At 40.3% G+C, this 21,840-nt stretch overlaps 1 protein-coding gene and 1 pseudogene across 3 annotated transcripts in view; both read left to right on the forward strand.

The window, feature by feature from the left end:
* The window catches only part of PRKAR2A (protein kinase cAMP-dependent type II regulatory subunit alpha), a 71,911-nt gene that overhangs the window by 11,171 nt on the left and 38,900 nt on the right, over positions 1-21,840 (forward strand). For both annotated transcript variants that reach the window (XM_086368084.1, XM_086368085.1), the window contains exon 2: positions 15,844-15,879. In XM_086368084.1, the coding sequence (XP_086224210.1) occupies positions 15,844-15,879 (36 nt within the window). The remainder of the gene's footprint in view (positions 1-15,843; positions 15,880-21,840) is intronic.
* On the forward strand, positions 21,078-21,631 carry LOC147348540 (small ribosomal subunit protein eS24 pseudogene; annotated as a pseudogene). Its single transcript, XR_015151692.1, has one exon. The product of XR_015151692.1 is annotated as a small ribosomal subunit protein eS24 pseudogene (transcript).

A 21,840-nucleotide genomic window follows, 5' to 3' on the forward strand; every position in this document is an offset into this window, starting at 1 on the left:
TAGTTACCATAGGGGCGTGAGTCAGGGTAAGAGTGAAATTGGTGAGGGAGATTAAGAGGTTCACACTTCCAATAATAAAACAAGTAAGTCACAAGGATGTAACGTACAGCAAAGGGAATATAGGTAATAAGATGATAATCATTTTTTATGGTGACAGTGGGTAGCAAGTTACTATGGTGATCATTTTGTAGCATATAAAAATATTAAATTACTATGTTATACATCTAAAACTAATATAATATTGAAAGTCAATTATATTTCAAATAAAAAAAAGATAACATCTGCTAGGGCTGTTCTGGTATTTTGTATCGTCACAATACGTTTTTCTCATGTATGTATTTTTTCCTGTTTAGTGTAAAATTTAGTGTATGACTCTTTGGAATTAAAAAAAGGTAATCATGGGGCTTCCCGGGTGATCCAGTGGTTAAGACTCCATGCCTCTACTGCAGGTGAGGCCAGGAAAAAAAAACAAACAGGCATGTTTATCTTATATTATTTCTTTGGCATTTGAGATTTTATTTAAGTGAATTTAAGATTAAAATATAGATGGCTTGAGTTTTTTAGTCCAAGCCCTGATATCTGCCAGGGAATTTGTTAACAACCGTTTTAAGATGTGATACCCACAAGATAATGTGTGTGAAGACAGTGACTAAAGATGTCAAGATTTGGATGAAGATTTTTTTGGTAAACCAGTGGCTGGAGAATTATTGTTCAGTTTGCAATGTTATTATTTTTTTTTCTGCAATGTTATTATTAAACCTCTGTGTTTTTTTTTACATCCATTATTTTTAAACAAAAGTAAAATGATGATTACAGGAGAATTTGCTTCATGCTGTGAATGCTTGATGATTCTCTTCAGAAAGATTATTAAAGCTTTTTGTTTGGTGACTCTGTGATCATTAACAGGGCAACTGCTCTGTCTTACTGTTACCAAACCAAGAGTCCAATGTTCAACTAATGAGTCGGTTTCTCAACTCACAGAGAAGCCATGTCTGATTGGTGATGCTCCCGGTTTTTGGTTTTTTTCCTGTTGATAGTGATCCATAGATAATTCTCAGAGTATGGTTCAATTTAATGCATACCATATTTTTAAGTGTTGTGCAGGTCTAGGAGATGATTGGTATCTGAAATGCCAAGTGAGAGAGGGATTTAACACCCTAAAATGAGTGGTCTTGTATGGCTTTTTTCATGCTTGCTTTATTTCTGTAAGTTGGCTAGGGAGTTTTCACAGTTTGTTTTTGTTGAATAATAAAGAACATGTCTGGCCTTTGTCCCAGATTCCTGGCACAGAACTTCTAAAACTCTTAGAATTTCCCAAGTAATGGAAATATAAAGTAATGCTCAAAATTCTCCAAGCCAGGCTTCAGCAATATGTGAACCATGAACTTCCTGATGTTCAAGCTGGTTTTAGAAAAGGCAGAGGAACCCAGAGATCAAATTGCCAACATCCGCTGGATCATGGAAAAAGCAAGAGAGTTCCAGCAAAACATCTATTTCTGCTTTATTGACTATGCCAAAGCCTTTGACTGTGTGGATCACAATAAACTGTGGAAAATTCTTCAAGAGATGGGAATACCAGACCACCTGATCTGCCTCTTGAGAAATCTGTATGCAGGTCAGGAAGCAACAGTTAGAACTGGACATGGAACAACAGACTGGTTCCAAATAGGAAAAGGAGTACGGCAAGGCTGTATATTGTCACCCTGTTTATTTAACTTCTCTGCAGAGTACATCATGAGAAACGCTGGACTGGAAGAAACACAAGCTGGAATCAAGATTGCTGGGACAAATATCAATAACCTCAGATATGCAGATGACACTACCCTTATGGCAGAAAGTGAAGAACTAAAAAGCCTCTTGATGAAAATGAAAGTGGAGAGTGAAAAAGTTGGCTTAAAGCTCAACATTCAGGAAACGAAGATCATGGCATCCGGTCCCATCACTTCATGGGAAATAGATGGAGAAACAGTGGAAACAATGTCAGACTTTATTTTTCTGGGCTCTAAAATCACTGTAGATGGTGAGTGCAGCCATGAAATTAAAAGATGCTTACTCCTTGGAAGGAAAGTTATGACCAACCTAGATAGCATATTCAAAAGCAGAGATATTACTTTGCCAACAAAGGTCCATCTAGTCAAGGCTATGGTTTTTCCCGTGGTCACGTATGGATGTGAGAGTTGGACTGTGAAGAAGGCTGAGCGCCGAAGAATTGATGCTTTTGAACTGTGGTGTTGGAGAAGACTCTTGAGAGTCCCTTGGACTGCAAGGAGATCCAACCAGTCCATTCTGAAGGAGATCAGCCCTGGGATTTCTTTGGAGGGAATGATGCTAAAGCTGAAACTCCAGTACTTTGGCCACCTCATGCGAAGAGTTGACTCATTGGAAAAGACTCTGATGCTGGGAGGGATTGGGGGCAGGAGGAGAAGGGGATGACAGAGGATGGGATGGCTGGATGGCATCACTGACTCGATGGACGTGAGTCTGAGTGAACTCCGGGAGTTGGTGATGGACAGGGAGGCCTGGTGTGCTGCGATTCATGGGGTCGCAAAGAGTCGGACACGACTGAGCAACTGATCTGATCTGATCTGAAGCCCCCTTGGATCAGACTTGAATTTATGTTAATGAGATGATTCAAGATGGGGCCTGGTCACCAGAAAAATCAACCATGTAATTAGAATGTTGGAGCTTTGAGCCAGTCTGACCTCTGGGGAAAGTTGAGGGACTGGAGATTGAATTTAATGTTGTAGCCCATGATTCAGTCAATCACATTTATGGAATGAAACTCCAACAAAGCTCTGAACATCAAAACTTGGCGGAACTTCCTGGTTGATGATATGCTGGGAAGGTGAAGCACCCTGATTCTGTGAGAAGAGACAGGGAAACTGTGCTCTGTGTATATCTTCATTTAGCCAATACTGATTTGTATCCTTTATAATAAAACTGTAATAATAGGTATGTGCTTGCTTGTGTGTGTTCAGTCATCTAACTCTTTGTGACCCCGTGGACTGTAGCCCGCCAGGCTCCTCTGTCCATGGAATTTTCCAGGCAAGAATACTGGAGTGGGTTGCCATTTCCTTCTCCAGGGGATCATCCCAACCCAGGGATAGAACCCGCATCTCCTGTGTCTCCTGCATTCTCAGGTGGATTCTTTTTTTTTTTTTTTAATGAAATGGTCAAAGAGACCGAAAAGTCTGACCGAGAAAGGAGAGTTCGGTCCACACACTTTGCCCATTTCTGGTCGGTTCCCGAAGGAGACATTGGGTGCCTCTTGGCATTGGCAGGTCGGTATAAACCCCCGACAGGTTTCTGCCATAAGCCGTATGAGATCACCGTGGAACCGCAGAGCAGGGCTCCTTACTTGCTTCTCACAGGGCCTGTCATTCATTCACACAAGCACACGGTAGAGTTAGTAAAGCACGGCAGAAAATGTGTTTGCTAAGAGAACAAAGAACTAAAGCTCCAAGCATCCTTATCTTGTCCTGAAGGATCCCGGACAAGCCCCCAAGATGAAAGGTGGTTGTTGAATCACACGAAGACACCGGGATTCTTGACCCCGGGAGGAGAAGAATTCAATCCGGGGCCAGAGACGAGGCTTGATCGCTCAGAGCTTTTGTGTAATAAAGTTTTATTAAAGTATAAAGGAGATAGAGAAAGCTTCTGACATAGGCATCAGAAGGGGGTAGAAAGAGTACTCTCAGGTGGATTCTTTACCCACTGAACTATCAGGGAAACCCCCAGGAATAGGTATGTGTGAGTGCGTGCTCAGTCGTATCTGATTCTTTGCAACCCCATGGACTGTGGCCTGCCAGGCTCCCCTGTCCATGGAGTTTTTCAGGCAAGAATACCAGAGTGGGTTGCCATCTCCTAAAGTCCTGTGAGTTGTTTTAGCAAGTCAAACCTGAGAGTTGTGGGAACCTGTGAATTTGTAGCCAGTTGGTTAGACATGTTGGTGGCCCAGGACCACCAAAGTGCAACTAGCAACTGGAGTAAAGGCAGTCTTGTTGGGGACCATGTCCCTGAGATGTGGACTCGGGTGCTACCCTGAGGGTTAGCATCAGAATTGTATTGAAGTTTACCAGTTGGTGTCAGAGTAGTTTTTTTATATTCCTGTTATAATTCAACTTAAATTAGTGGCCAGATGTGAGTTGATGAGGTGATATACCCAGGAAGGGGGGCGTGGCTTTTAGTCCTTTCTGGCTTATTAGGGCCTCATTCATTCAGTCCATCTACATTTAGTGTCTGTGCATGACAAGGTCTGTGCCAGACAAAAGGTGGTAGGAACGTCCCCGTACTTATTCCTTAGGAGTTTTTAATGTAATGTAGTAGACACATGGAATTTTTGCATTCTGTGGTAGAGAAGGAATCTCAGCTCTTAGAATGGCATTTTCATTCTTTGGCAGGACATTGGGGCTGGGTTAGAGATGGGTTTTCTAGGCAGTGGGTACTTTAGGACCAGAGAGATGTTCAGTGGATGGGGACAGGGGGTTGTGGGTGCCAATGGTTGTTTCAGAATAAATGACTCTGTTTACTGGCTGGATGTGTGTATTAGGGCAGTGTTTTTGGAGAGAGGTTAAATGGACCACTGTATCAGAATTTCTCTGTCCCCTGGTTCCCCCATCCCCTCCCAGGAATGCTGGTTTTTTCTTTTCTACCTTTTTTTTTTAATGATGGAAAATGTCGATGGACAATAGTAAAATGAATAGTGTAATAACCCCCATCGTCTATCTATCCCCAACTCTGTTAACTCTTGGGCGGTGACTTGATTTATAATGTTTGCTAATTTCTCTTGGGGAGTCTTTACCCATGTATTTACTATACCAGTATCAAGCTACCACAGAATTTCACTGAACAAGAAGTTAGGTAAAGATTTTCAGAATCAGTTCTCCTGACCCCAGCTCGTGACTCAGACCACCTTCCTCTTTGATTACTTTTTTTAAATATCAAAAACAATTTTATCCATAAGTATTTAGGTTTATGTCCCTCAGGACTAGTTCTAAATATATATCCACAAAACTTTCATCATATCTAAAATAAACAATAATGCCTTAATATCAAATATTCAATCTCTGTTCACACTTCTCCACACATCTTCAGATAAGGTCAAGAATTATATTTGACTGCCTTATCTCTTAAGTCTCTTTTAGTCTGTAGGATCTTTCTTGATCTCTTTCTTGTTTCCTTTGAAGATTATTTGTAGAATAAAGTTTATTTTGTAGAGTTTGGCTGATTGCATCCCCATGATGTTTGCATCAGAGTTCCCCGTCCCCTGTTTTTCCTCTCATTTCATAATTGGCACTAGAGCAGTAGTTTTCAAATGAGGTTCCAGGATCAGTAACATCAGCATCATCTGGGAAACTTATTAGAAGTACAGATTCTTAGCTTCACTCCAGGCCTGTTGAATCAGAAACTCTGAAGAAGAGGCCTTCAGTCTTCTCAATAATTCTGATGTATCCTAAAGTTTGAGGACCATTGCTACATCAGCTTGATCAGATTCAGGTTTGTCCCCCGCCCATCTCACTGTCTTACCCTCACCAACTATGGTAGGTGTCAGGGAGATGCAGTGGAATGAGGAAGGGACAGACAGGAAAGGTGAGCCGCCAGCCTCCCAGGGAGTGAGGAGCACGGCCTGCTGCGTCTGGTGTCTGAGTTCTACCCAGGAGGAAATCCTATATCCAGTGGATACCTCCACAGTGCTTTATCAGACAAAGGGCCTTGATCATGAAGGACATTTACTTCTGAATTTGCTGACCTCAAATGCTTAGAAACATCTATTTTGTATCTTACAAAGTCTCACTATGCAGAGAGTTATCATCTTCATGTTACTTAGTTTCTACAGGTGGTCAGCATGAATACTTTTTAGACTTCTCTCATTGCTGTAGAAAAATACAAGTGTTCCAACTTTGCCTGCTTCCTTTCCAGTTGACTTCCTTTAGTTTAGTTCATTAAATGTATTATAATTTCACCCCACAAAATCAAGATGAGCTCAGTCACAAAAGTGGCAAAGTGGTAGAAACAGTAATAAAGTAGTTAATACTTTTAAAAAAGTTCATTCCATGTAAATTTTTTTTTCTATCAAATGAAAAAGAAGTGAAGCTGGTCATTGGGGATGAGAGTCTTCAAGAAAAAAGATTAAATGGAGCATGTCTGTAAAAAGGTCGAGCACATGTGCTCTGGCCCGGCTCCGATTTTGGTCAGCATGCCTAGCCTCAGCACTTCCTTCATTGTCCATCTCAGGGGCATCCAGGCCAGAGAGTGGGTGTCCTGTGCCTTCACTGCAGGTTTTCATTTCTTCACCACGTAGGCTTGGGAATCAACTCAATTAGATTTGAGTGTTCATGGAGGAGTGTTTGTTGACCTTATATAGAAATTCTGCTTAATAGGGTATTTGAACAAATTGAACAGGATAGATTGAGAGTACTAAGGTGCCTTTCTGCTTTCACATAATCATCAACTGCCCAATTTCATATAATAAAGAACTTTTTATCTAATTAAACCTTCTTTAGGGTTCCTCCTCCAAAGCTGTTTCCCTAAACATTTGTCTTCCAGAAGAGGATTTGGTGATGCGGGGAGAGAAGGAAATAGAAGCAGAGGTACATCACCATTATACTAAAAATGGCATGGGGGATCAAATTTGATTCTGTTGGGCTACAGTTTTATAAGCCAGGTCTTAAACATTTCCTGCATCTCAGATTTTGCTCCGAGGTTCTAAGTAGCATGCACACTAATTCTGGCCTTGAAGGAATGGAAAGACATGGTAGCAGAGTGGAAGCTAATGCAACAGTTGAACAATGAATTATATTTTCTTGTCGGATGGTGGTTTTTGTCACATCTCCTCCTACTGGATATGTGATACATTTTTCAAAGCAAATGAAGATGTTCAGGATAAGCCATTATTTAATCAGTGAGAATGAATATGCCCCTGCAGATGTTTTCACAAATGTTTAGTTAAACATTTTAACTTTAGTGTTTCTAAAGAAAAATAAATGATCATAGTAACTTCTGCCTATTATCAGTAATTGTAACAGATAATCCTTTGAAGAACAAAGATTCAAGGCCAGCAAGAAAGCAGTTATTGTGAAGTCCAGACTAGCTTACTGATCATGGACGTGAGAACTGTTTTTCAGCATCAAGTCACAGAGGAGAGGAGAGAGGATTTTTTTTTTTAAGATGATAGTGAATAAAATCGTTAGCTTTTCAGAAATAAGGATTTTTAGCAGTAATAAATAAAACTGTTTACATCAGTCATTAGAAATGCAAATTAAAACCATGATGACATACTACTTTATACCCACTGTTATAACAATAAAAAAATATTAACAAGTGTTGACCAGGATGTGGAAGAACTGGAACCCTCTCATCCTGCTAGTAGGAGTGGAAAATGGAAAAGTCTGGCAGTTGCTCAAAAACTTAAGTATGGAGTTACCATACAGCCCACCAATTTCATTCCTAGATGTATACCCAAGAGAAATGAAAATGTATAAAATGTGTATACATGAAGGTTCATAGTAATGTTATTCTTAATAGCCAAAAAGTGGAAAAAGCCCAGGTGTTCACCAGCTGATGAATGGATAGATGAATGTGGTATATCCATACAATGAAACTGTCTGACAACAAAAAGAAATGAAGTACTAAAAGGTGCTATGAGAGGCCACATATTGTATTCTACTTATACAAAATGTCCAGAAAAGGCAAATCTATAGAGACAGTAAATTACTGGTTGCCTACGGCCAAGGGGATTGGGGGGAATGGGGAGGGAGTGCTGATGGATATAGGGTTTCTTTTTGAGGTGTTGAAAAATATCTAAAATTGATTATAGTAATGGAGACACAATTCTTTGAATATACTAACAACCGTTGTATAGTATAAATGGTTAACTATGTGATATGTGAATTATATCTCAATAAGGCTATCACATTAAGAAAAATAAAGCTTTTTTTTTTTTTTTTCTTCCCATCTTACCTCTAGCTATTGCAATCCCAGGCCCCCCCTGAGAGATTAAGCTATGGCCAAGTACAGTTATGGTTACTTCTGTTTTTCTTTATATTGACTCAGTGTACTGAGTCAATATAAAGAAAGTATTAAGTATAAAGTATTTGTACTTAAAGTGAACTTGTGGGAAAAAAAAAAGTTTTTAAAAGAACTGTTAATGCTGATCTTAGAAAAATACTCAGTTTTGGACCAGGTTCATCAGTAAATTTTGATTAGTTGGTAAGTACTAATATTTGATAAACTGTATTAGTCTCATGTCAAGATTCCAAATGCAGATTTCTACCGGGGGCTTTAAACATCATTTGAGAAGACATTTTAGACATTTCAAGAAAGAAGGTGCATTCACACAGTTACACTGATGTGAGTGTTACCTGGTTACCCTGCTGGCATCCCCGGGCTGATTTTGGATGTTGTCCTTCCATGGCTGAGAGCGTGGGCTATGAAGCTGAGTGCCTGCACTCAGTCTGGTTCCACCTTTGTTAGTAGAATGAGTTATTTAACTTTTCTTGCCTTAGATTCTTTATCTAAGTGTAATGTAAGTTTATGTACTTAATGAGTTCGTAAGTTTGATAGTACCTCATAAAGTTTGTATCAGAGTTAAGTGACTTAATAACCACGAAGTGTTCAGGGCAGATCTTGGCACATAACTTTTTTTTTCCTTGACCAAGACGTATGTGGGATCTTAGTTCCCTGACCAGGGATCAAATTGGGAGTGCAGAGTCTTAACCACTGGACCTCCAGGGAAGTCCCATCCTGGCACGTAAATGTTATATGTTTTTATTTATTTCATCTCCATAATTTCCAGCATTGTTTGTTATTTGGATCAGCAGAATTTCCTTTTGGCTTCTGTATTGACTAAGATTAGGTTTTTCGGATATATATCTGAAGAAAACAGAAACATTAATTTGGAAAGATACATACGCCTCTGTGTTCACAGCAGCATTCTTTACATTAGCCAAGATACAGAAGCAACCTAAGTGTCCATCAGCCAATGAATGTAGATAAAGATGTGGTGCAGGGACTTCTCTGGTGGTTGAGTTGTTAAGACTGCATTCTCTTGTGTAGGGGACACAGGTTCCATTTTTGGTTGGGGAACTAAGATCCCACATGAATCATGGACTAAAAAAAACAGATGTGATGTATACATACACACACACACACCCAGTGGAATATTAGCCATAAAAATGAGTGAAATCTTGTCATTTGCAGTAGCATGGATGGACCTGTAAGGTATTATGCTCAGTGAAATAAGTCAGACTGAGAGGGAAATATGATATGTTTTAACTTATATGTGAAATCTAAAAAATAAAGCAAATGAATAAATATAACAAAACAGAAACAGACTCACAGATATAGAAAATTGGTGGTTACCAGTGGGGAGAGGGCTGAGGGAAGAAGGGCAAGATAGGGGAAGGGAATTAAGAGGTACAGACTACTAGGTATAAAGTAAATAAGACATGAGGATGTAATGTGTGGCACAAGGAATATAGCCAATGTTTTGCAGCAACTTTAAATGGATTTAGTCTGTACATTTTATTGAATCATTTTGGTCTTATACAGTTGAAAGTGAAAGTCGCTAAGTCATGTCTGATTCTTTGCGAGTCCGTAGAATTCTCCAGGCCAGAATACTGGAGTGGGTAGCCTTTCCCTTCTCCAGAATATCTTCCCAACCCAGGATCAAACCCAGGTCTCCCTCATTGCAGGTGGATTCTTTACCACCTAAGCCACAAGGGAAGTCCATTATACAGCTGAATATTGTAAAGCGACTATATATACTTCAGTTTGAAAAAGATTAGGTTTGTCTGTAAGTGGCAAAAAATTGGCAGCTTGAAGTTCAGGACCAGTAGAACAGGGGGCTTCATGAGGTTAGGGATCCATGTCCTGCTACTTTGCAAGCCTTTTCCTTTTCTTTTCCAGAACTGCAAGACAAAGGGTAATTAAAACACATAGAATTCGTAGTGTAAGTGTGTTAAGGTAAAATAAATCTCAGGAGACATAGTCAAAAGAGTTGATGCAGTTGCCCCTGGGGAGCAGGAATTGCAGGTAGGGAGAGATGGATTAGAAGAGGGCTCTGTTTTATTGGTGGTGTTTTCTTCGTTGCAGCCTTATAGTACTAATTAGCTTTTAAATTTATGACATGTTAAAGTTTGATGACAAGATTTTTAGAAAATTAGGGTTATTTCATGTAATGATTGTCAAACTTTTTTTTACTTAACAGTATATCTATCTTGAAGGTCTCCCTGGCACTTCATGTAGGTCTGTGGCATCCTAAATTTTAATGTGTGCATAGAAGTTCATACTCTAGCTATACCAGTATATCTTTAACTTCTTTTTCTAGACAACTTTTATTTTCACTTTTTCTATTACCTAAAATACTATAGTGATTATAGTATTACATATAGTATTTTATATACATATATAAAACATATTCCTAAAAGTGGAATTATTGCTAGGTCAAAGGCAGTTCACAGTAAAAATTTTGACAGAAACTGCCAGATTTTCTTCCAAAATTTTGAGATCACTTTGATGACTGTGTGGGGAATAGATTGATGTAGAGCAAAATGGGCTGTGGGAAGACAGGTTTGGAGGCTGTTGCAATCATCCTGGCAAGAAATGATGCCCTTCAGACTAGGGTGGATATGGAGAAAGGTAGACTGATTCAAGAAACAAAGTGGGTGGGAGAACAGATGGAATTATTAATGAAGCAGGTGTGAGTAATGAAAGAAAGGAAGGAGTCAGGATGATTCAGGTGGACCCGTGACATCAATTAGAGTTGTCATGTGAGATGAAACTTGCTTGCCGTGACCAGACTGGATGAATTCATAAATGCTTTGCCACTCTGACATTTTATAACTTGGGGATCCATGGCAGCACCCTTATTTATAGATTGACTGAAGCACATATTGAATACTTTTTCTTTTATAATTGTAGGTGTATAACTTCAGTTGATGTTGTTATGGAGCAAACATTGAGTTTATCACTAAACATTATAAATTTTAATCTTCTGTAAATCATTAGACTCCTTTTATTTTCCTTCTGTCTGCAGCGACACATCTGACCAGTGCACTACCTCCTTCCACCAGCTGCAGTCAAGAGTGATCTTTATAAAATCCAGTCTGTGATGACTCCCTTTGCTCCAGTTTCTTCATATTGAACAGAAATGCTGTGTCCACAGCTGATCCACTCACAGGGATCATTTCCAAGTGGTTCTCTCCAACTCCACCTTGTCTGGGGGTGGCTGAGCCCCCATCCTCTTTCCGTTGGTCTCACAGATGTTCAAGACTGGGGGGAAGTAGAGAGCCCTCAGGTGGGGAATCAGTGGAGCAAAGGGATGGCTATTCTCTACTAGAAGACTTTCCTGCCACTCCCTAGTATTGGAATAGGGAATCCTTTCTTCTTCTCTTAACTGGTACTTCTTCTCTCATTAAGCCTTGGTCACTCTGCTCCATATATTCCCTTCTGGTTTTGCAGTCATATCCAAGGGAATCTTTATCAGGTTAAATCTTTGTTCCTGCTCTTCTCCCCCAGCTGAACAAAAAAGACATAGAAATACTTCTGAACATGGCTCTGCCACAGGTTGGCTTCCAGAATGACCCTTGCTCACCTCTTCTCCCGCATCTCTGTTCCTTTCCCACACTGCTCATGCCATATCATATGTCTTTCATTTCCCCAAATCCTCAGTTCATTCAGCTTCCATCCCAGCCATGCCTAGACCTGACTACAGACCCAGACCCTCCTAGGCTTCCTCTAGGCACTCTTCGTATGTGCTCACAGAGCACTCTGTACTTGCCTTTGTTGTAGTATCAGTAGATATCACGTCATTATGATGATAATTATTGGTCATTTTTAGATAGCTTCTCAGATCTTTGTTGGCCTCCCTTGTGCTCAGCTGGTAAAGAATCCGCCTGCAATGCAGGAGACCTGGGTTCGATCCCTGGGTTGGGAAGATCCCCTGGAGAAGGGAAAGGCTACCCACTCCAGCATTCTGGCCTGGAGAATTCCATGGACTGTATAGTCCGTGGGATTGAAAAGAGTCGGACATGATTGAGCAACTTTCACTTTCAAGATCTTTGTGGGCAGGGGCCATATCTGAATCACTTTTATTCATATTTCCCCACTAGATCACACAGTGCCTGTCATAGAAGGGCTCAGTAATTATTTGTTGAATGAATGAATATGTATTTGGCACCAACCAATATTGAATGATTTTTATTTAGCTCAAGAATAGAGGAAATAATCAATACAGAAGAATAATATAGAGGAAAATTGTGATTTTGGAAGAGGCTATTTTAATAATAGTTGGAAGCCAGATTGCAAAAGTCTCAAAAAAAAAAAAAAGTGATCAGCTCACAAAACAGCTCATTTGAGAAGTTTGATGTTGGAGGGAAGTATTTACGTGTATGATATAGCTAGAGGCCCAGCAGGGTCTGCTAGGAGTTCTCTCTGGGTAGATTGTGGGAAGATGGATATCAGATGTTGGACACACTAGAGAAATAGCTCAATGGGATGGACTTCATTATCGTCATATAGTCACAGGTACTGGCAGAAACTACCATACCAGGGCAAACATACTGTTGGAGTTTTTGCTCTAAACTTCAGTGACCATGTACCTTGTTCAACCAGCACAAGATTCTAGGAAGAAAAAGTGAAGAAAGGATAGCAGCATTCTTTCCCTCTTCTGACCCTCAGACAAGGCAGAATTAATTTGTGTGTGAACTCATGGAAGATACTTTATCTTTTCTCTTTTCCTTCTCTTTTCTCTTTTTTCTTAATTGTGAACCAAGAGTGAGTCCTATAGTTTACTGATTGGGTCTCAGAACCCTAACTGGATTGTGCTCAGTTGCTTCAGTCATGTCCGACTCTTTGTGACCCCACTGACCGTAGCCTGCCAGGCTCCTCTGTCCATGGGATTTTCCTGGCAAGAACACTGGAGTGGGTTGCCATTTCCTTCTCCAGGGGATCTTCATAACTCAGGGATCATACCTGAAGTCTCCTGTGTCTCCTGCACGGCAGATGGATTCTTTACCGCTGAGCCATTACCCAGCACTTTTTCTTGGGCTTCTCTTGCTTCACTGAGTGGTCCTCCCCTGACACCCTACTTCTCCCTCATCTGTTTCCAGGCACCCTGGGATATTTATCCAATCCAAAACCCTTGCCTTTGGGGCTTTCCTCAAGCTTTGCCCAGAGATGCACTTTTCACCCCCTGGCCTATGAGGGCCCAGCATAATGTCACCCTTTGGTGGCAGCCCTTCCTGGCAGTCTCCATGTTGTGATTAACTGTGCTAAAGGGCCTGCTCTGACAGCTGCTCTGTATTCCACTTTTGAGATTTGCTGTGCTGTGCTGTGCTATGTTATACTAGGCTGAGATCCCCCAGACACAAGGCCCTTGTAAATATCCTGCTTCTGTTCTCTGCCTCTGTACACAGCTGGTGCTGCTAACGTCCTACCAGCCTGGTTTTGAGTGTGCCTATTTGCCTTCCCAGGAGTCACAGAATCTTTCATCTGACTCTTTGGGACCCCACGGACTGTAGCCTGCCAGGGTCCTCTCTCCATGGGATTCTCCAGGCAAGAATACTGGAGTGGGTTGCCATGCCCTTCTCCAGAGGATCTTCCCAACCCAGGGATTGAACCCAGGTCTCCTGCATTACACGTAGATTCTTTACCATCTGAGCTACCTAATCGTGCTTGGGTTTTGTTCTCCAGGCTTTTGTGCCATTTCCTGCCATGGGAAAATTCTATTATCTTGTCTATCATATTTTAATTTAAGAGAGACTTTGGGACATGTTTTCACATTCTCCAGATGTTCTTAATATTTACCACATAAAATATTCTACATGCTCAAAGAACCATGTTTTAATTTTCAGAGTATGTCTGTGTTTAGGAGTTCATTTAATCAGTAATAATGTGAGGCACATGTTTTCAGATCAGATAACCTAATAAATTAAGTTTTCCTACTCCCTGTCAGTATTTGTTTATGATAGAAAAGGAGAGCATTTTAGGCTTTGTTTTCTGCTGGAAGATTTCTCAGATTTACACTGGTTGCATACTTGGATTCACATAAAGTCTGATCTGCTGTGTTTCAGCTCTCTAAGCAGTGGTGAAATTAGAATGGGTGGTCTCTGACTGCTGTGGTTATTGACTGCATCCTCTGTGTGCCTTGGCGTTATCTTCTTCCAACTGCAGCTGTTTCCTCTGACCCTGTAAAAGTTTTTAAGATGTGTACTAATTTAAAATGAAATAACACATAGATTTATCAGGCAGCATGTCTGTGCCCATGTTGTTTACCTTTTCATCCACACAGTGATCCATTCGAGCTAAATGCCTTAAGTCTCTTGTTTTTAATTACATTTTACACTGCAAGTCAACTTTTTTTTTTTTTTTAACACTTTTGAATCTTTCAGTTAGTGGGAATGCTTTAGGAATTTTAAAAAATAATTTTGTCTTTTTTTGCATGATAGATGGAAATAGTGATTTTAAGTTCACATTTAAAAATTTTGATTCCTTCTTTATGTCTTTGTTTTAAACATACAGTTCTTATTTTATGATAAGTCTATAATTTTTCTGTCTAGCCCTTTGAGGTATCCCCTGATAGCACCCATGCTAAACTGTATCACTATGTGCTTTATAATTTCAGATTGTATACTAATATTTGGTGGCGTTTAAATTATGGAAACCCCATGAGGCCTGGGTTGAGGGCTTATGCTGGTATATATTCATCTGTTTACCTGAGTGATGAGATGTGTATTTTCAAATGATCAAAGTCAGCTCTCCCGCATCTCTCTCAAGCTTCATAAAATCAGGGATCTTTATTTTGTTCACTAATGTTTTCTAAATTGTCTACTACACTGCATGGCATGTACTAGGTACTCTGCTTATATTTTTAATCCACTCTTTTATTGAGGAAGTAGTGAAATTATTGTAGGTACTTTCAGGAACCACTGGGATTTTCTTTTGATTATTTGCCTATTTGTTCCAGTAACATACCTTTGACCCTGTGCTATGCAAAATGATAGTTCTAATCCTAGTAAGGTGAGCATTTCCCTCCTTCCTGGGTCTGTATTTGTTTCAGAAACTTTGCATTAGAGTTTGGCTCTCAGAGCCATCTTCAATTTCTTTTTCAGTAACCCTCAAATTTCTGTTTTTTGGAGATTAATAAGGCATATTCTGTATGTTTGTTAAAATAAAATTAGATTAATCTTCAACTATAGAAAAACCCACCTTGTTCAAATATTCAGTAGTAAGAATTCAGATAACCATCAAACACAAGGAACGATGCAAGTGAGAAGCAGGAAAAATTAACAAAAAGAAAAAAATATTTTTAACTGAAAACATGTGATACATTTTTCTAATTAATACACTGACCATGGGTGGAGAAAACCCATCCATTTCGAAGGAGAGTATAACTTAATGGTTCATTTTTTTATTTTAGTGTAATACTCATTAAATTATTTTAAAAGGAAATGTAAATACTATTAGTTAGCAGGTCTTGTAATTATTTTTAAAAGAAGAAAATTTAAATGTTTGATATCGTGACATTACCAGTAAATTTAGTAGACTTCTTACTTATCTGGTGTGATACAAATTAGATAGAACTTGAATGTGAGTAGAAATAAAATTGCCACTCATGTTAAAGTTATAAAGAGTTTGTTTTCAAAGACATATATATATTCTTTATGTTGTCTTTATGTGATCATGTTGAACCACTGTCTGTGGTTGATGATGAAAGAATATGAATTGAACCACCACTTGGTATTGAGTTTCCTGGTTCTCCTATGAAAGATCTTTACAAAAAGGGGAAATAAAGATGGGTCATGTGACATAATGATGACTAGACGTTATTTTTTTGTTTTGCAGTTCCAATTCCTGGCAGATTTGATCGGCGAGTGTCAGGTATGTATTCTTTTTCATAACATACTACTAAAATGCTATTTTAAGATGGGATTATCTTAAATAAAAATAAGTTCATCTTTTTAATAAAAAGGTAAGTTGAAAGCATTATAGAACATTATCAGAATTACCTGTGATGCCTTTGTTCTATTTCATTTTGTTTTAAATATATATGTGCTTATTTTTAGATTACTATAGTAAGTTTGTCTCATTTATGTCACTGATATTTTTCCATGTTCATAATTATGGCTTCTAAAAACAACTTTTCATATTACTATTTCTGGCATTCTAGATTATGCTTGCCGTTAATTTTTTTTTGAGGTTTATTTATTTGTTTTGGCTGTGGTGGGCCTTCGTTGCTGCACATGGGCTTTGTCTAGTTCAGGCGAGGGGCTGCTCTGTGTTGTGGTGCATGGGCCTCTCACTGTGGTGGCTTCTCTTGTGAGGCGCAGGCCCTAGGGCGCCAGGCCTTCAGTAGTGGCAGTTAGCATGCTCTGGAGCCTGGGCTCAGTAGTTGTGGAGCATAGGCTTGGCACGTGCGAGCTTCCCAGAGCAGGGGTTGAATCCATGTCTCCTGCACTGGCGGGCAGACCCTTAACCACTGAACCACCAGGGAAGTCAGCCATTAACTTCTTGCTCACGTTGTTGAGGCCCTTAAATTACTTCCTCAGTTGTAGCGCTGGGAGTAGCAGTCTCTGGTCAGAGACTGAGCATTGCCTTGGCTGCTTCTTTGTACTACTTTCAAGAGACAGTAGAAAATAGGCTACAGGGAGAAAGATGCCCTGCCAAGACCTGTTCTTCACCTCCATCACTAATATAGACGGTGCTGACTCCTTTCATTTATTTTTTAAATATTTTTTTATATTCTTGACTTACAAATGTACTCCTTTAATTTAGAAGTAAAATAGTGCCTCGGATTGTTTTATCTGGCATTCCTTTGATTATTAACAAAAAATGAATATTTTCCAAATACAGGAAGTCTATTTTTTTTTTTTTTATATGCAACCAGTTTAATAATACGTTTCCCATTTAACTGTTGTGGTCTAGATAATTTAATTTTGCTCTTTTTTATTGACTCAAAAATTTTGATCTGTGACTGGTACCTTGAATACTTCCTGGCACACAGCAAGTACTCAGTAAATATGTATTGACTGTATACATCTGGGGTCGCAAAGAGTCGGACACGACTGACTGATCTGATATACATCTCTCTTTATTTCATGATTGTTCTTAAGCAGAGAAGGGCCCCATTTTTTCATAGAGCTGATAAATATGTTTTCTGAAAGTTTTTCTTATAATTAAAATGCTAAGCTTCTGGATATATCTAGTTTAATGTGGGATGTTAATGTGTTTCAAAATTGCTATGCGAGCTATATGTGTCCCATCATTCTTTCATATCCCATTGTTTGGGAAAGTTTCTTGGTTTTAAGTTGTCATGTGACCTAATATCTAGTAAGGGTCCAAATCCCTTTTCTACTTCTTAGTCCTTTTCTTTGAGAGAATCTGCTCATTTATGTTTTCAGAAAGTTTTTGGTAAGACTGTACACCAAAGTCTGTTGAAAGGAGATGGAAGAATGTGTTGCTTCCTATAAAAAGTCATTTACGGAGATAGGAATTCCCTTGTGGTCCAGTGGTTAGGACTGAGCTTTCACTGCAGGAGGCAGGGGTTTGATCTCTGGTTGGGGGTGAAAAGGGACTAAGATCCTTTATGCCTCGAGGTGCAGCTAAAAAAGAAAAAAAAGTCATTTATGGAGAGGAAATAGAGTAGGAATTAAGGCTAGTATGAGACTTATGAGCTGCCATCTCCCATTTCTGTTCTTCCCTGTACCTCGTTTTACCCAAAGTTTCGTAATAATAGCTGTTGACATCTGTGGGACAGGCCTGGGAAGTGGAGAGTGCAGTGACACCTCCTCCAGAGGTCACAGAGGGTCACAGATGAATTGCTGCGTAGGCTCTTTGTCAGTGTGGTTCAGTCCTTGAACTCTGCAGAACGCAGACAAGTGCTTGGTATTATCCCTCACCCTTAGCTCTTACAGTCTTACTGAAAAGTTAAAACTTGTTAATATCACTTAAATGTTAAATGAAAATAAAGAATTATTAACAGAACCAAAAATGATTATGCAGCAGAGAAAATAGCTTGTTAGCAAGAGCTAATGGTTTTTTGAGTGCCGGCTGTGTACTCAATACATATTTTTAAGGTCTTCCTAAATGCCTGCCTTGTGTTGTTGAATATAATCCTTACACTAACACTATGAATTACATGCTCTGATTACCCCATTATTCAGGTGGGGAAACTGGGGCAAAGCAGAGGTTACATAACTTGAAGCAGTCAAGGTGATAAAATGCCCAAAGACAGCTTAACGCCTAAGTAGTAACCTTCCCATCCCTAAGTACCCATTCTTGTACCCTCTAGAACTCTTGCTCAGTCTTCAGCTAAATCCCGTAAATTTCTTAGCCCACACTCTGAGTTCGGTCTTCATCTTCGTAATCTAGCTAAAGCGTGGCTTGCCCTCAAGGGCACTTCTCTTTCCCTTTCCTTGTAACACTGATGGCAGATGTGAGTGTCTCTGTTGTTCCTCGTTGCTTCTAGACCTTTCTCTCTGTCCTCCCTAAAGCCCTCAGCCTCAAACCTCACATTATATTCTCCCAGCCACTGCCCCTCCTTGTTGTCGTCCTCTAATAACTCCCAGGTTCCTTCTCGTTTCCACATAAATAATCCTTTCATCGTCTGGTCCTTCCATTCCTTGACCTCTTCTCCTCCAGGGTTGTGGTCTTCCACCTACTTCAACCACTCACTGCTGTGGTTGTACTGTGGTAGGACCAGCATCACTACTGTCCATGTTCTCAATCAGTGGTCCAGGCCTCCCGGCACTGCCCGCTGTCTTCTCACAGCTCCTTTGCTGTCCTCCCCCAGCTCTCACAGCTCATTGATCCTGTCTCCTTTTCATTCTTTCTCAATTCCTCTTTATTAACCTTAAATTTCTTGATCAGTGATTATAACCACTTCCCTCGGTTCTCTTTTCCTTTTATATTTGTTTGGCTAAGCCACACTCTGGTTAAACCCATTCCCCACATATTCTGTGTCTGCACCACATCTGTATTTGATAGAGGGAAAACACACAGCCCTGCTGACTGATCTTGCCTTCAGTTCATGATCATTAACGTCTGGTACGCTCTTGATGACCACAAGCATACTGTTTCTATACTTCTTTCACTCTCTTGTTCTCCTAGATGAGTCTTTCATACCTTCTTTCTCCCCAAACCTACAACACCTCCTCCCGCTCCTATTCCTAGCAGATAATCTTCTCAATTTAACTAAAGAAACAGAAATAATAGAAGAGAATTTCCATAGACTCCCACATCTGTCCTTCCCCACCTGCCTGTGAGTCCAGTTTTCCACCTGTACACTAGATCTCAACCCTTCATCCTTCCAGCAGTTACCTCTTCTTTATCCTGCATAATCTTCATCCTTCAGCTGGTTTTTCTCAGCAGCATATCATTGGCGCTCCCTTCTTAAAATAAAACTTTTACAAATCACTCTTCCTCGCCAGCTGCCACTCTTTCTCTCTGCCTATCTTTATAGCAAAACCTCTTGAAAGAGTGGTCCATACATGCTTCCAGTTTCTCTTCTGTTCTCTCTTGAGCCCGTTCTAGTCAGACTTTTGTTCCCATATCTCACCAAAGCTACCTTTGTGGACTGCTCACTCACATTCTTCAGACCCTCATGTGAAGGATACCTTCTCAGGCCTTAAGTATGGTCTAAAATCCTCACCCCTCCCCAGCACACAAACACAGCCTATCTCCCTACTTTATTTTCTCCTTAGTGCCCTTCCTCTTTAATTTACTTATCCCATTTACCATCTAGTTCACTATGCAAGGGTATAAACACCAGTCAAGCAGGGAATTTCATCTGTTTTGTTCACTGGTGTATAGTTAACATTTGGAACAGTGTCAGTAAATATGGCCAAATCAGGAAGGATCAGGAATCAGGAAGAGAAATTATTGTAGGCAGAAAAAAAATCAAGAAGTGCTTCTTGGAGGAAGGCAGAAATTGCACTGGAAGTTGAAAAATATGGTTACTGTTGGGCTAGTACCAGGAAGGATGCATTCTAGGTAGAAGAATGTCTTAAAACTTGAAGGAGGATAAACGGGACCCAGCTGCTCTGGCCATAGGAGAGGAGATAAAATTGGAGGAACTTCCCTGGTGGTCCAGTGGTTGAGACTGTGCTTCCGCTGCAGAGAGCATGGGTTCAATCCCTGGTCAGGGAAGATCTGCATGTGCCATGCTACTGCTACTGCTACTGCTAAGTCACTTAAGTCGTGTCCGACTCTGTGCGATCCCATGGACAGCCGCCCACCAGGCTCCCCTGTCCCTGGGATTCTCCAGGCAAGAACACTGGAGTGGGTTGCCATTATCCTTCTCCAATGCAGGAAAGTGAAAAGTGAAAGTGAAGTCGCTCAGTCGTGTCCGACTCTTAGCGACCCCATGGACTACAGCCTACCAGGCTCCTCCGTCCATGGGATTTTCCAGGCAAGAGTACTGGAGTGGGATGCCATTGCCTTCTCCGGCATGTGCCATGAGATACAGCCAAAGGAAAAAAAAACTTTTAATAAAATAAATTGGAAAGAGAGTTAGGGAATGGGCTCCTGATATGATCCAAGGATCTCAGCTAAACTATTTGTGTGAATACATGTGCTTTGTCAGACACTGCAGAAGAGAATTCAACGACTCAGGATGTCTGACTGAATAATAACCTGGAAGGTAAAGCAGCAGAGGAGAGCTCGCAGTTCTTGAGTGTCTCCTGTGAGCCAGGCCTTGTATTTAAATGTCTCCTCCTATTATTAACCCTTTAACAAGGTTCTAGTATTGTTACACCCTCATACTGTTGAAGAGACCAAGGACTGGGGACGTAGAGAAATAGTGAGTGTGGAATAATGGATCCACTCTCAGACTGTAGTGTGTGTAGCTTCCGAGATGAGGCCTTCCCCTCTTTGATGCCTCCTCTCTCCTGCAAAGTACTGGAATTGAAAACCTACAGCTTCCAAGTCCTACATTCTAGCAGAACAGCCCCTCTACATCAAGTGATGAATACATAAACTGAAGACAGTCCATAAATTCTTCAAAAGGCAGATTTCTTGAATTCATCCTAGATTAGCATTGACTGTCCTTGAGTTTGAAACGTTAGTTTGATTCTGTTAATTTAAAAACTTAAAGGAACTCTTTTCCTCCCTGGCTGCTTGAAGATCAGCCGCCATCATGAATGACACAGTAACTATCCGGACTAGGAAGTTCATGACCAACCGACTGCTTCAGCGGAAACAAATGGTCATCGATGTTCTTCACCCTGGAAAGGCAACAGTACCTAAAACAGAAATTCAGGAAAAACTGGCCAAAATGTACAAGACCACACCAGATGTCATCTTTGTATTTGGATTCAGAACGCATTTTGGTGGTGGCAAGACAACTGGCTTTGGCATGATTTATGATTCCTTGGATTACGTGAAGAAGAATGAGCCCAAACACAGGCTTGCGAGACATGGCCTATATGAGAAGAAAAAGACCTCACGAAAACAGTGGAAGGAACGCAAGAACAGAATGAAGAAAGTCAGGGGGACTGCAAAGGCCAACGTCGGTGCTGGCAAAAATAAGGAGTAAAGATTCTGCAGTGACTGTATCTGTGGTGATTGTGCAGATTTTTCATGAAAGAGAATAAACTAAGACCTTTTACATGTCAAAAAAATAAAAAAATAAAAACTTAAAACCAAAAACCTTTCATTTTATAGATTTAGTTCAGTTCAGTTCCATCGCTCAGTCATGTCCGACTCTTTGCAACCCCATGAATCGCAGCACGCCAGGCCTCCCTGTCCATCACCAACTCCCGGAGTTCACTCAGACTCACGTCCATCGAGTCAGTGATGCCATCCAGCCATCCCATCCTCTGTCGTCCCCTTCTCCTCCTGCCC

This window comes from Bos grunniens, chromosome 22 (genome assembly GCF_055505025.1).
Source record: "Bos grunniens cultivar Pamir isolate PY7600 chromosome 22, Bosgru_T2T1.0, whole genome shotgun sequence".
NCBI lineage: Eukaryota > Metazoa > Chordata > Mammalia > Artiodactyla > Bovidae > Bos > Bos grunniens.